We start from the raw sequence: 15,967 nt of genomic DNA, 5'->3' as shown, positions 1-15,967 counted from the left end.
ATGCTCTATGCTTACAGTAGTAGAAGGTAAAAACCCCACAGTCCCTGTCTCTTTGATCTAGGGCAGGGGCAGACAAAATACATGCAGCAGGCCATATCTGGCCCACCAATCAATTCCATCCAGCCCATGGGTGTCCCACCCAACCCACATGCCTTGCTCCCACTCTGATGCATGGAAGGGCCTGGCCCAGCCAGCATGCAGCTTCTGTCACTGCTGCAGCCACTAGGGACTTGCTCAGCTTCCCCAGCCTCTACCGGCTCCTCCTTGTCTCCCTCCAAGAAGCAGGTAGGGAAGTGGTGGGGATAGGGGAGCTGTGGGGCTAGGGCAGGCAGAAGCATGCAGCATGCACACAATGGGGTGGCGGGAATGCAGAACTCAGGTAGTCAGAGTGTGGGAGGGGGCAGCAGGTGAGGGCCCTTGGCAGCAGCAGGCAGAGGTCCTTGGGGCACTCGCGTCCCATACAGGTGCTACCACCGGGCAGCACGCAGCTCCAGCCAGAACTGCACATGGAGACAAGGAGCACAATATCAAGCCAGCCCGCCTGTATCACACGGTGTTTCCTGTGACTCACGTGCAGCTCTTGGCACTCGTGCAGCACCAGGGGAAACCCCGCACAATGGACCCAGCTGCCTTTCTCACCATGTACAGTTGTCAGGACTCCGCCAGAAGTGGCAGAGAGTTCTGCCCCCTGCTTCCGTGCCAGCAGAGAGCGTAGAAGGCAGCTGGCTCCACTGCAAGGAACTACCCCCACTGGTGCACAGTGCTAGGAGCTGAACGTGTGCTGCAGAGGTCCCTGTGATTAGGGTGGGCTGGTCCGCCTGCACTCCTTGTTGCCATGTACAACTTTGGCCAGAGCAGCATGCTGCCAGGTGGCAGCACCCGCACAGGCCATGACCACCCCGAGTCCCTGCCTGTTGCTGCTGGTGGCGGCAGGGGCTGTGTGCCATTTGGGGGAGTGCATGGGGGTCCCCACAGCCCCCCACCCCATAAACCCCAGACCCACACCTTGCTCCTACAACCCCCTAATTTACACACACCCCATAACATACCCTATGCCCCCCAACACAGCTACACCTCCTCACAAACCTCACATGTACCCACACCCCACCATACACACCCACCCGTGGCCACACCCCACACACTGCTTCACACACAAAATACAAGAGGAAGACTTTGTTTGACCTATTATTCAGACATCTCTATATACAGTACACAAACACAAATCATGATAAAAATATTTTTGTAATAAAATTAAAATATGCTAAAGTAAATGTTTGACTTTCATTTTATGAGTTGTTTTTTTTCTGGTTCAGATGGCAACCCGCCCCCAAAAGGAGTACTTCCAGGGGGCACAGGGAGGGGGGAGAGAGTGGAGGGACTTCTAGTGGCAAAGGTCAGGGGTTAGGGGGTGGGACTTCCAGTCCCTAAATGGTGACCAGGGGGTGGGGCTACCCTTGCAGCCCTCAACAGCTCACTACAACTCATTAAGTGACCTTCCAGTTAAAATAACTGCCTACCCCTAATCTAGGAACAATGCCTTCCTGACCCTAATTTTGGTGATTTGTATAAATCTGACTGTAAGAGCAAGACCCTCTTGCTAGGAAATCTGAGTTTTCCAAGCACCAGCAGAAATGCACCCTAGTCAAAAACTGAGCCTGAGCTGTGGCCAACCACTCAACAGTTCAGAGGAAAGTAGAAAAAAGAAAAAAAGACTTCTCAATTGCCTCACTTAAAATAATACCAATAAACCTGCCTCTCTACCAATGCACCTTAAACGCAGGCTCTTCCATTGCTTTCTTCTGAACCACTATGAATTATTGGTTTATTAATAGAACTTCAGTTTTAAGACAAAAATGATCATGCTTTTCTCAACCCCAACAGCCCATGTTAGAGGGATGATATGCACTGTAAACTGTTCATAGCAGTGATTGTTTTTTGTTGCGTTTTAAAGTACCTATATCAGTGTTCCAGCTATTTCCTACCCAGGTCTGTTTAAGATAATCAATCTCCCCATTTTAGAAACTGCGAGATTTCAGACATTCTTATTTCACACTAGGATGAAACCAAGATCTTTCAAATGTGTGTACAACACAAATACCAAACAGCCAATAGCTTGGTGGTCTAGGAACTCACTTGGAATGTGAGCAGCTCAAGTACACACTGCTTTTCTGAACTATGAATAGGGTCTTAAATCTAGGTCCACATGATAGGCAAGTGCCCTGAGCACATTACTAATCATTCTCGGGGGGGGGGGGGGGGGGGGGGGGGGGTAGCAATAGCACTATGTTTCCCTTTCCCATCTCTGAACCGAGAAACATTTTCCACTAGAACTCAGCTGCAAATGACGTAATGGTCTTGTGAATAGTTTGTTTTGACAAAATGGCATTTTCTGGAAAAAAGGCCAGAGAGAATGACAATTCCCTACTGGCTCTACTGCAATTCAAATAAAAAAAAATTATAATGTTGAGCCTACATTATTAAGAGCTTTATACATTCACTAAAATTCTGAACCAAACTCACTGACTTAAACAAAAGGAAATGCAGGAGGAAGGGTGCTACAGATTCAATTCTTATACTTTAACTACTGGGCCAAAAAGGAAGCTACACTTCTGCTATTTTCAAGTCAATGTCAAAGCAAGTGAAAAGAGAATTACAATAATCCACTGCAGATTTAAAACAAGAAATGGGCAATTCCAGGATGAGAGCTATAGCAACAAATGCTTACTAGCAGCCATAGAGCCTTCTACTGGAAGCAATTTAATCAAGAAGCGTCAACTTCCTGAAGTGTTCTATGACTGTACATATATAATCTTTGTTCTGTCTTAAAAAAAATGAAAACAAATCATCATACTTACCAGACTCTTTGCATTTAAAACTACTTTAGTGTGAACTGTAGGCAATCTTTGACAGATACTCTTAAAGCCCATAAAAATCTAATCTGTACATCCCAAAGGTGAGAAAACCAACAGAAATCTAGATTTAGAAATAATATCCTGGATCTTCAGTAAATAGTTTTATATTTTAACCAACTGAGAAAAATCCCTGCTACACCTGCAGCTAAGACATAATTATCTTAATAAGTGCTACTCATCTGAGTAAACAGAGTTGGATCCAAAAAAGGAATTATAGCTTTGGCTAGCTACAGAAAGCCAATTAATAATTTGACAGTCAACCAAACAATTCATCATTTACATATGTATGAATCTATAATTACATGATATCAGATGTTAAGAAAACTTGACTAAGACTAACCAAAGCCTTTTTCACACGAAGGACAGACAGTCCATATTTTTGCAAAAATTTAGCTTTCTAATTCACCTAACAGACTTTGGGCAGACGTATCTACTCCTATAGTTTTAAAACATCTGATCTTTGAGGCCATCATGCAGCAGCTTTTAAAACATGAAGGTAGAATTATTTTTTGGAAAAAAGAAGTGTTTACTTAATGCTTCCAAACGACCATATTTTTTAGACAGTTGTAAAAAATGAGGCTCATGCCATCAAAAAAGTTCAGGTAAATAACATCCAACTTCGCTGAAATCACATCCAACTTAGCTGCAAAAAACCTCTTAGAGTATGTATCTCTGAAAATCTGTGCCAAGAAATTCTACGTAAGGCTGATTACCTTCACAGGAATATCATCTTCTTGGTTTGCAGTCTCTGCAGTGAAGACGTAAGATATTTCTTTATGAGAGGTTGTCTGTCTGCAGATGGCACACTTAATCGAACTCCTGCGGGTGCCAACACTGTACTGTTCTATAATTATAGCTATACATTCATTGCAGAAGCAATGCCCACAAGTCAGAACTGCCCACTGGAAAGGGAAATTAAAAAATATATTATTTTTTTCCTCACACATGCACTCACAGAGGCACGTAAAAAAGTTAAGATTATGTTAACAAAACATGACCTTACCTTTAATAAGACAACTCTTCAGAATATTAAAACTGAGGGAATTTTAAAAAAACCAACACTACTGGAGCTAGTTGAAAAATCCTGAATTTCAACATTTCAAGGAAATAAATTAATTTCAAAGAAAGAACAATTTTTAATGGAAGTTTTCAAAGAAGATTTACTATTTATGTTTATCATCTTTGTCTCAGTTTGGAAAGCTAAATCAGATAGGGTAAACTTTTTTTATTTTACAAAATCTTTTTTTTTTTTTTTTTTAACGTAGTTATGACCTAAAACCATGCTGTAATGCAGACTATACATAACAAAGAAGGAAACATGTTACTGTTTGTAAAAGAATTTAAGAAACTTAAATGGAAATATTTCTTTTGGATTTCAGTTTGGAAGAGTTTATATTTTATAGAACCTATATTTTGATTCAGATTTCACCTTGTCATCGCAATACAAAAAAGTGACAATTCTTACTTCAAAAGTCCTGAGACCAAATGTTTTAATTTTTTTGATAAGACTGTTAATTGCAATGGCACTCCACTTCTTAAAAAGAATGTTTTCAATATGGGGTTTCTATGGAATGGACTATAAATTAATGCAGAGACTGTGTTGGGGACACCCTCCCTTTAGGAGGGGTTATGTAATAATACTCCTATGACAACTGCAACAATTAACAAAGAACTAGTATTTTACAATTAATGTAGTTTTAGCAACTGACAATGAAGAATTCAGCCCCCAGATGTGATCACCCAGTTCTGTGGACCACCCAAGTAGTCTGAGAACTATGGCTACCTATACAAATGCTCAAGAACTGGAGGGTGGGGGAAGCATCTTAATTAATTAGAGTGGTTCCTAGAGAGCCACTCTAATTAAAATACCCCATTGTCACATGTATTAAGGCCCCACCATGAGATGCTTTATCTAAACTTCATTTGATGAGATATAACATCATTATACATGCGACAGTGAGACCATGCGGAAGCATTCTAATTAGAACGCAAACCAGCATGTGTATAGGCAGCCATAAGCTTTAGAACAAAATATAAATTCTGAAGAGACCAGGTAACACAGCAGACATGATAAAAAGATATAGAGCCTTTTAGTCTTGGGTACTAGTTTAAATTCAGCAGACAGTACATGAAGCATTACCTATACTGCACCTGTATTTAAAGACATAGGGCATGCATCTCATAATCTCACATTTTTCACTAAACTCACTCTCAAATTCCAGCTTTTCTAGTTCTGAAAAATAAAAGAATCCAGAGTATCAGTATCTATCCTATTGCGTCCCATTAGTCTCTGAACAGCTAATATGCATTTTTTTAAGTCTTCTATTCTCAGAAGAAAAAAAAAAAATTCAGTAAGAACAAATACAGAACACCAGACCTTATATTCCACCTTTCATTGAGTAAAGAAATCGAAAGGAACATATACACGGATGAGAGGATTCAATAACATGGTGTTTTTGAAAAAATCTTAAATTTCCCAGATTTAAACACAATGCTCATTTAAATTCAGATGGCAGAAATCAAGTCTAAGAATTTTGTAAAAGAGAGTATCACTTCCTGGTTATTTACCTGCTTTCCCAGTTGGCGAGCACAAATTGGACAGGGTTCTGGATTAACTCCACCAGTGGTTTTATCCTGAGACTATAAAACAGAAACATTTTCATTTTTCAAAAAAACCCCCAAAAAGATCATCTATATTTTAAATAATCTATTTGGAAAGTTTATCTACTCGAATCTAAGACAACACTGAATTTAAGACAACCCTTCAACTATGAGATTGGAGACATGGAAAATTATAAATTAGTTTGAATTTTCCATGTCTAGAATCTAGTTCTTGAAGGGTCCTTTTAAATTCATTCCTCCTACCACTTCCACAGGAAAGCTAGTAGCAGAGAAGTAGTAGCTGGGGGGCAGGCAGCCTGCCTTATGCCCCTTGTCCTCCCCCTTGCCACTTGCCCCTAGTGCCTTCCCCTTCCTACCACGACCTCTTCACCTTTACAGTTGTTTTTGCTTTATCTCTGCTGGGGGCACGGAGCACCTGGTAGGGCCAAACAGTAGCACTGGCTCTGACTTCAGTCTCCAACCCCAGTCAGGGTGGGGGTCAAAGCCATAGCAACCACTCCACACACCCCTTCCCTGTGCATGCCTCTCTCAGTGCTCACCATTCACTATGTACTCCTTCAACAAACCTGTTCCCTATGCTCCCCTTGCTCCACAATCCACTTGCCCAGCACCCTATGCATCCCTTTCCCCACACCACTCATCCCTTCCTCATGTTCCCCCAGAACTGCTCACCCTTTCCCCATCTATAGTGTGCACCCCCTTGCTGCTTCCCTACCCTGCACCCCATGTCTCTTTTCCTGCATTCCCGTCGCTCTGTGTATTTCTTCACCAGTGCTCCCCCTGAGCTGCGTGCCCCTTCCTCGTGTTTCCCCTGCATCGCACACCCTCCCATGTTACCCACGTCCCTTCTCCTGCAATACCTCCACTGCTCTCTCCTGTGTTTCCCCCTGTTATCATGCACTCCTTCCCCTTGTTCCCACCCTGCACTGCACACCCTTTTCCCCTGCGCTCCCCCCTGCACTGTGCTCACATGTCCCTTCCCCTGTGCCGTTTCCCCACACGTGCCCCACTTGCTCTGTCCATCCCTTCTCCCACAATCCCACTGGCTCTTCCCCGTGCTCTCCCATGCACACCCTACCTGTCACATGAGCCACCCATGCCCCTCTTCCACAGCGACAGCAATAGCTTGCCTGGTCTGTACTTGATTCTAAGATGAGAGGTTTTTTCTGCCCTGTGCTAAATGAGGGGGGAAACCCTCACCATATTTGAACAAATACAGTATTACAGTCAATCCTGAACTGATTTTATAACTGCTTTTAAAGTTGCTAAACATCCTTTGCTAATTTTTGTAGAAATAAAACCAGGTTATCTTCTCCACCCCATGAATCAAAAATAGTAAATAGAGTATTTAATTAATGATAACAGTTCTATTTATATCTGTTTATCAAACTGTATCAGACTTTGAAAATATTCCTGAGAAGTGTTTCAATGTAACAAAAAGTGTGATGAAAAATGTAGAGATCTCTTTTCCTTCTTTTTAAATTAAGGTTCAATTTACACTACAAAAGCTACTACAATTTTTTTTTTACATCAGCCAGATTATATAACAGACCAAAATAATCAAATATGTTTAAAAGTGTAATTAAATTTTTAATGAAATGTTCTGTGATTTCTGTAGGAAGGAATAAAAAAAAAGAAGAAAGATCTTTGATTTCTGAAAGTTTAAAGTAATATTTATAACACATTTTTAGTCTGCCTGAATCATACTAAACCTTGTTCACCTGTGCTTTGACTAATTTTTGTTGTTCAAACAATTGGCAAAAAGTAGTCGGCATCAATATCACCAAATCAAACTTTGTACAACAGGTCATCTGCACCAGGGCAGTCTCCATCTTAAACACACTGGGTAATTATCCCTTAATATATTGAGCACAATTCTGTACAATCTTTATCTGAAATAATTACCTGTTAACTGTCTGCTTTAGATGATTTAAAAACATATACAAAGTACTTACTATTTGTATTATAAATACTTGGGTACGGATGTGTGTCACCAAACAGCGCTTGGAGAGACATCATCTCACCATCATAAAACCATTCCAAGATATTCAAGGTGTAATTGAATTAAAACAATTAGCTTGTCTTGTTCCATAATCTCTTGAGATAACTGGGGACTTATACAACGGAAGAAGTGGGGCAGAAGATACAGAATTTCTCACGGGTAGAATGACCAGAGGTTGCTGGGAAACCAGTGACAGTAAACTAATCAGAGTGCTCAATACTGGTGATGAACTTATTAAATCAAGGCAAAGATCTAACAGGCATTTAAATCCAGTATCACAAAATAAACTTTTGAAGCAGTGGTTCTCAACCAGGGTGCCATGGTATGCCAGGGTGCCATGTGACCCTTTTCAAGGGTGCTGAAGCACCAGTGGTACCACAACCAGGTGAAACTGCTGTGTGCCTCAGATGGAGCTAAAGGTTTATTTCTCTTTTAGGTTTATTTGATAAACCTAATGCAGGCAGGAGCACTGGCTCCTACCACAGATGTTCCCAGTCTTGCTCCACATGCCTGTCCTGGGAACAGATGCACGTGGGGCAGTCCCATGTGTCTAATTTATCTCTAGGCTGCTGTGCTGCTGCCTCCAGATGGAGCTCACCCACCTGCATCTTTCCAAAAGGAATATGCAAGGATACGCGGGGCCATACTTGCCTTAAACCTAATGCAGGCAGGACTGCCAGCTCCTGCCATAACCACTTCCCAATCTGGGTCCATATGAAGCACAAGGGGCACTCTTAAATGGCTGCAGCAGCAGTGTTTCTGTTGAGAACCACTCTTCTGCAAACAATTTGACCTATTTGAATATTATGTTTCAACAAAATAATATCTTTAAAGAACCTTATGAAAATTAGCACATATATTTAGTGGATACTTTTGACAATTATATTATTTCTGCTTATTTACAGATTTCCATACCAAGAGCTGAAAAGAAACAAAAGTTGTTTTAGATTGTTTATATGTTCACATTTGAGTGATTTAGAAAGTGGCCAAAATATATTATGTTACACAGTATTTTTATGTAACATATACAACATGGATTATGTAATATATCATGTGGTAATCACAATACAAGGTAATAAGATTACAATGCATCTTTAGAGTAAAACTATAATCTACTGATAAATATATAAATAAATGAAAGCACTGAAGCAGATTGCCCATATGGGCACTAGAGGTTGACACTAAACTGTAATATGGGAGTAACAAGCATACTGTACCTTCTCTAAATTAGTGAGATACAGGAGCTGGCCTAGTTTCTTCTGAAGCTGGGATTTGGCAACTGCCTTGTCATTCAAAAGTTTCACTCGATTTTGCTCTACCTAAAAAACAGCATTTATTAAGCATGGATAAGGAATCACACAAAAGAGGGTCAAAGATAGGGCTGGAAAGGCCTTGAAACTAATCAAACCCCCTGCTCAAGGCAAAGTCTTCCTTGTTTAAGCCATCCCAGAAAGACATTTGTCTAACCTGCATTCAACATTTTTTAGTATTGGAGAGTCCACAACCTCTCTATAATCCATTCTAGTGCTTAATTAACCACCCTCAGAATTAGACAGTTCTTCATATATCCAACCAAAATCTCCATGATTTCTTGTCCTGTGCCCTGTATCTACAGAGAACAATGCATTGCCACCCTCTTCATAAGAACCTTCCTGGTATTTCAGGCCTGTTATGGAACCCCTCAGTCTTCTCTTCATAGACTAAATCTCAATTCCTCCAAACCCCAACTTGTATGAAATATTTTCTAGACCTCTAGAAAAATGGCAGGAGGTGGGGAGGGGGAGAAGGAAGTACATAGCAAGTGGCCCAAGTGGCATGCAGCCTCCTGGTCTACAGCCCATGCAGTGCATGGCCATCAAGAAGTTGGAGAACCTCAATTTACAGAATAATTGATCCCAGCACCCAATGATAATTCTTCAACCAACCTGTGTGAGCTGACCCCAACTGTTTAGTAATTTTTCACAACCTATGCTGTTTTTTACTTTAGTTTTCTCTGTTCTTCATTTAGCTCAGTGGTTCTCAACTAGGGTGCTACAAGACCCTTTCAGGGGTGCCACATAACAGCTACTGCCACCACAATGGCCAGGTAAAAATGTCCTGCCTACCTTGTGCACAGCCAGACCAGAAAGGGCAGGGGCATGGGTGCTTGCTCCTTCTCTTCGTAAAGGTTCTTGATAGCATAACACAGGCAAGAGAGCCTGCTTGTGCCATGACCCTTCCCTGCACAACACTGCCCAAAAACATTCCTGCATGCCTGTTTCCAGGAGAAGCATGGGAGGAGGGGGGCAGACTAGAAAGGGCTGCAGCATAGGCAGGGTCTCCTGCCTGTTTTAGTCTTATTCAAATACCCAAATGGAAGTAGGGGAACACACATGCTATAACCCTGTCCAGCCTGGGTGTACACAAGGCATTTTTACCCAAGTGCAGTGGCAGCACCCTGATTGAAAACAACAGAAGTAAACTGAGGCAGTACAACAGTGGTTCTCACCCAGGGGTGCCACCAAATTCCAAAAGTTTGTGGAGCGATGTCCTAAATCTAATAAGGTTGAGAACCACTTAGTTAGCATATTCTATGACAATGGATCAGTTGACTTTTGTTTCTAGTCCATTTTAATCCTGCAAAAACTGCAAACACTATAGATAAATGCTGAGGACTAAAAAAAATAAGTGATTCCCCTTTAGTTTAATGAATACATTTCTATGGTTTTGTAAAAAGTCTGTTCTTTAAAAAGGAAATTCTACATTATGCATTACAACTATCATGCCACTTAAAAATTAATTTTTCAACCCTATTTTTGCAGGGTAAGTTGAATGTTTTGCTGAATGCAGAATCTAAGAATTTGTAGAAAATTAGAAACCAAGCATATAGTTCATTGTTACTCCTCTGTTTTTATCCTGGTCAGCATGGATGTCTGGTGCCTCTTGAGTTGGCCCCTATGCCACAAGTCAGTGACTGGGGAGGGGGGTGTCCCCCAGCAACCAATCCCACTGGCCGGGGAAAGAGAGAGTCTTCTGGTCGCCGACCTCACTCACTGTAAAAGCGGCCAGCGCTCCCCAGCTCGTGTCCGCGGCGGGCGGGGGGGCACTGGTACTCCCGCCTGCCCCACTGCCTGCCAGCTAAACAGGAAGCATGGCCTGACAGGCCATGCACCGGTGCTTTCAGACGGTGCACATACACCCCCTACGTGTTGCCCCTGCTGGTCAGTGTAGTTATTTGTGTAGAAGCATTCTGGCAGGTGCTGTCTGTGCTGCAGCAGGCAGCATGAGTGTTTCCTTGAGGACCTCAACATTATACACTTAATTATCACAAATATAGTTCAGTGGCAAAGACTCAATAAGTTTTATTACCTACAAAGCACCACCTTGCTAACACACTTGCCTAAAAGTTGCAAGTCCTGGATGCTTGTGATAAGACACAGGTTCAACTTGAAGAGAGAGAGAGAGAGAGAGAGTCCCATAGGCCTAGTACAAAGTTCCAGAATTTTTCAGGCCTCCTTACAGCAATTCAAGCAATTCGTTTGCATTAGATACTTACATAAACAGCATCACCCCTTACCAAACTACCCTAAATCCTTGTACCTTTTGATATTCTCTTATGTGCATTTTGGACTCTTTGGCAATCAATCAATCAATCAATCAATCAATCAATTTTTGTCAAGGGGTTATCAAGCTTAACTTCAAAGACACCAGTCTCGGGATGTGGTGGGTATGGGGTTAGCCTTCAGTCAGGCCTGCTTTTAACAAAACCTTTATAGCTGGGCACAGAAATTACATAAACTGGTACAAGTGATCAGAAACCAGTTCAAATCTGTAACACAACAGAAATTCAGTGCATATAAACCACTTTCAAGAGGGCCAAAATCAGTGTAAGATAAACCTAGACAGATGTAGTATCAGACTTAACTGGTTTACATTAAATTGGTTTATTGAACTTGTCTCAGATCTCCATAAGTTGTACATGTACTGCTAAATGCTTGTATTAATCAGTAAGGCCTACACCCATATCTTCATATCTATATATAATGACAGATATATAAACAATATATTTATATATAGATGAATCGTTATAGAACTACATACATATAGATATCTATGTATAGATATAGGCCCCCTTTACACGTTACAACTATTGTACAATTTATTAACTGTGCAATTGCCAGTTACATGTGAAAAGTACAATAATAAAAGTACACAATAAAAAGCTACAACCAGCTATGAAGTTAGACCTCAGAAATGTGCACTAACTTTATAGCAGGTTGCTATAATTTGCACATGTAGCAGGGTCTCCTCTGCAGTCTCCCTTCAGCTGACAGGGCTTCCAGCCCCAGAGGCACACCATGCCCAGTGAAAAACCCCAGACCCTGAGAATCATGGCTGCTGCCATCTCTAGGATTCAGAGGTGTGTGAAACCCCTGGATCCTGGGGATCACAGCTGCCACTCTCCTTGTCCAAAGCCTCCTAAGGTATGTTGATGTAACCTAAGGCAACATATCTGTCTACACACATATGAAGAGAGAGAGAGAGAGAGAGAGAGAGAACGGGAACAGGAACAAGAGAACACCATTATTTTACCTCATGTGGTTCTATGATGTGAAGTACTGGAGGGTTAGGCTTGGGCTCATCAGGATGACGCACTCTTAGCCGTTCTGTGGCCATGGCAAGTTCATCGATAGCAGACACATGATCCCTCAGTACCATCCAATATTCATGAAGTAACTATAAAATCCAAAATGATTACTAAAAATACTCAGATGGTCTCCAGTATACTCCTGCATCGCACTGTAAGCAAATTCATGTCAATTACAATCTGAATCTTTAAATGAGGATTTCACAATCATGCAGCTACCACAACTTTATCTGAACCAGAAACTAAAAGTTTATGGCTATGCTTTATCTTGCTCTCTTGGTACCAACATTATGTGCAGTTATGAATGAACTTACTATCATAACCACTACAAATACATTAATACATCTAGAAACCAGGAAGCCGGCTGCATTTGCTTGACTCCACATAGCTTCAATTAAGAAAAGAAGTAACACTTGCTGCAAAGCAAGAAGTACTAAGGAAGCACTCTTAGATGAAGCTGAAACACTTTGTTCACTGAAGCAACAATACTAATATAAAAAAATGCTGACATACAATGTTAGAACATTCTTGATAACACAGAAAAAGTAATGTTCAAAAGAAAGCCAGAGGCATTGGGTTCTATTCACACACTGATTACCAGATATTTCAAATGTTAACTATTATAATTATTTATGGAAAACAAACAGATCATAGTCACAGTTCATAGTTTTCGCTCAAGAGTTTATGTTGATTATATTGTAATTTGTTAGTTTTTAAACCCCTGCAATTTTTTTCTATTAAAGCTTTCTGGAACACTTTAAGCATTTTAACTGGTAGTCTTTGTCTGAAACCCAACAATTATCCCCATTACTTTTCTGGCTTTTGGCTTCAAGGCCAAAAGATGCATACAATCTTGATTTCTTACTGTAAAAATATTCCTTAATGTGGGTTTTTGGGATGTAATTTTTTTAAATAAAGAAAAAATTATGAAGCATTGGTTCTGGAGCCTACACCTTAACAAATCACACATGCATAATTATTGTGCATGGACACTGGCATACAATTAAGTAGAGAGAAATAAATTCAATATAGTCTACATCACAAATAAGAAAAATAAAACTAAGACTCCTTATAAAAACAAGATGAAAGAAAGCTAATTATCACCCCTGAGGACAGCCTTAGTGTTTCCTTGATGTTATCAATACCTTTTCCTTCTAGTCAGAGTCTTGATTTTACAGCTAACACCAATGCCTTCTTCTCCTGAATACTGCTTTGCATTAAGTGTTCATCTCTGCATGTAGTTTTAGTAGAACAGATGCATAAAAGCTCTGAATTACTATCCACTAATAGAAAGGCAAGCAGTTACTTCAGCTTTCTTCTCTAAGCAAATGTTTAAGTAAGTGAAGTGGTATTACAGTGGGCAAAGCTTCCCAATTTTAAATAAAGCTGTCAAGCTAGTCTGTATGATTAGAAAGGAAACTAGAACAGTTCCCCTCCTCCCTTGCCTACAAGGAATTGGCACTGACAAAGCACATATATTTATATGAATTCTAAAACTAAAAAAAAAACACATTTGTGCCTTTGATTAAATGCAGCAGCTCTGGTATTTCAGAATAGGGTCAAAAGCCAAAACAAACTCAGTTCTAGATTTGGGAGTTCACACCTCAAAATGCACAGATAACTGAATCAATGTTTCCAGGCCAGGACAGATGGATTCACAAATGTACTATTTTCATTGTCACTGGCATGTTAGTTTTCCTTCTGTTTCCCAAAGCAATAGAACATGAAGAGACTTTTTGTACCCTTCTTACACTAGCAATAAACGACAGTAATTGTCTGGTTTATGTCAAAAATACATTTTTTCTTTGTGCCAATTATAAAAAGTTCTGTACATAAAATAGTGAAATCTGAGATAAAAAGCTAGGGGCAACATTTTTAGTCAATATTTAGGTATCTAAAAATGGCTTGACTTTCAGAAAATACCTGAAGTGTAGAAAGCACTTGAGACTCTCTTAAATCAGGTGCCTAAATACTGATTTAGAGGCCCAGGGGTTTATCCACCTTTTGCAGTCATGGAGCAAGCTAGCCCTTTAATGCAGTACTGGCATCAGTCTCACTTGTCAATCAGTGTACTCCTCCGTCCAAGGGAGTACATGACTAACAACCAGGCCTACTATAGAATAAAGGTAGACTGAACTAAGGCAAGAGGAGTTTTGGGGCTTGCTGAGGAAGAGGCAGGTTGGTGGTAACTCTCTGTAACTATAAAGCAAGTTGGAAAGACATGCAAGACACAGAAGCCAGTCAGAAAGAAGCCCCAATTAAGGGAGCTGCAAAAGTATTTACACTAGTAGGACATGCTTATAAAGATGATTTAGCTATAGTAAACTACTTTTAAGTAAAGAGGAAGGTCTATTAGAGCCTGTTGCAAATCAAAAGGAACAACTGAACTCAGAATACAGAATTGGTGATTTATAGAAATAAGCCATGTTTAGAATGGGAAAAGTATTGTGAAGGCTCAAGGTATGGCAGTTTAATGTGAGACAAAAAGTAAACTAAAGTGGCAGATGAAGCATATAATGGATTCAGTGAACCCCATTACACACAACTCTATTAAAATACGACAATTAAATTAACTAAGTCAAATGATACAAGGTAGAAATTAAGACCTGAGGCAGTGGACAGGCCTGACATTGGATTTGCTGAGTCCTGTTACACACAGACTTAATTAAATGAGGAAAAAAAAGAATAAAATTGGTGGAATGTCTTCGAAGATGAAACTCTACAGGTCCACACTGACTTGTTTTAGGAACTATGAAAACAGATAAACACTACTCTAGTTAATCTGTGCAAAAAGTATATAAGCCCTAACATTAGGTTTCTAAGATAAATTTGGGCTTGTATTTATGTTACGTGAAATAAGTTGCAGTAATGTTTTTTCAAAACTCACACCCACAGTGCAGTACCTTGTATTCCTTCTTCCATGCTTCAAAGAGCTCCAGAAATGTGTTGCCCTCTTCAGTTAGTTTAGCATCCAGACGGTGAGCTTTGGCAAAAGAGAGTATGGCTTTCAAGGCACGCTCTGTCTCACTTGCTGCCCAAAGTCCTCGGCTTGTAGTGGGTAAACGATCATCAACAAGCCCTTCTTCATCTTCTATCATCTCCTCAAAAATAGCCATCTGACCTTTCACACTTAAATATACCAAAATACACCAAGCGTCACTGATTTCTGACCTCCACGTCCACAGCTGCATTTTGATTTTCTTTTGTAGCATATTACTGTTTGCTATTGAGGGGGAGGGTGTGGAGAAGGGAGGAGAGAAGGGAAAAGGAAAGGAGGGAAAAAACCCCACACATGATGGCACAATAGCAGACCAAGAAACTGGCTTTATCAAGTAGGTAAAATAAAAATGATCCTATCACATGGATTTAAGTGTCTTGTTTTTTTTTAATTAAAGCTTACTCTCATGTTTAGAACACGTTCATAATTTAACAAGCAAAAAAAAAAAAAAAAGATTTTTGTTTCTTTTATGCCTCTTTCAATTGCTTTCAAAGCATACTGATGATAACCACAGTATGATAAGATACCAGTGATGTAAATTCTGTGTAGAGATTCCTAGGCCCCATCTACACATTATACTTACACCATGAGTAACCACACCTTAAGCAGTCACCCGGCCACACATTCAATCAATTAATGGCATGATAAAAATAGGAATAAGCTACAAAGTTATTCCATAAAATATTATTCCATATCTTATGGAATAACTTTTGTAGCTGGTTCGTACCACGCCATTAACTCAGGGGTGTGTAACTGATTGTATCCGGCCCGCAGATAAGTTTTGCGCAGACATCTCCGGGCAGCTG

At 40.4% G+C, this 15,967-nt stretch overlaps 1 protein-coding gene across 1 annotated transcript; it reads right to left on the bottom strand.

Moving 5' to 3' along the window:
- Nucleotides 1–3,592: 3,592 nt before the first annotated feature.
- Nucleotides 3,593–15,531, bottom strand: LOC132247115 (E3 ubiquitin-protein ligase SHPRH-like). Its single transcript, XM_059720131.1, has 5 exons — nt 15,067–15,531; nt 12,109–12,252; nt 8,754–8,855; nt 5,481–5,552; nt 3,593–3,814 (listed from the first exon to the last, which is right to left on the bottom strand). The coding sequence occupies exons 1-5, from the start codon at nt 15,373–15,375 to the stop codon at nt 3,608–3,610; spliced, it is 834 nt and encodes a 277-aa protein (XP_059576114.1). The 5' UTR covers nt 15,376–15,531; the 3' UTR covers nt 3,593–3,607.
- Nucleotides 15,532–15,967: the final 436 nt, after the last annotated feature.

Source organism: Alligator mississippiensis, unplaced genomic scaffold (genome assembly GCF_030867095.1).
Source record: "Alligator mississippiensis isolate rAllMis1 unplaced genomic scaffold, rAllMis1 scaffold_181, whole genome shotgun sequence".
Lineage (NCBI taxonomy): Eukaryota > Metazoa > Chordata > Crocodylia > Alligatoridae > Alligator > Alligator mississippiensis.
The sequence above is the reverse complement of the archived record's forward strand: the minus strand, read 5'-3'. Positions and strand labels throughout refer to the sequence as shown.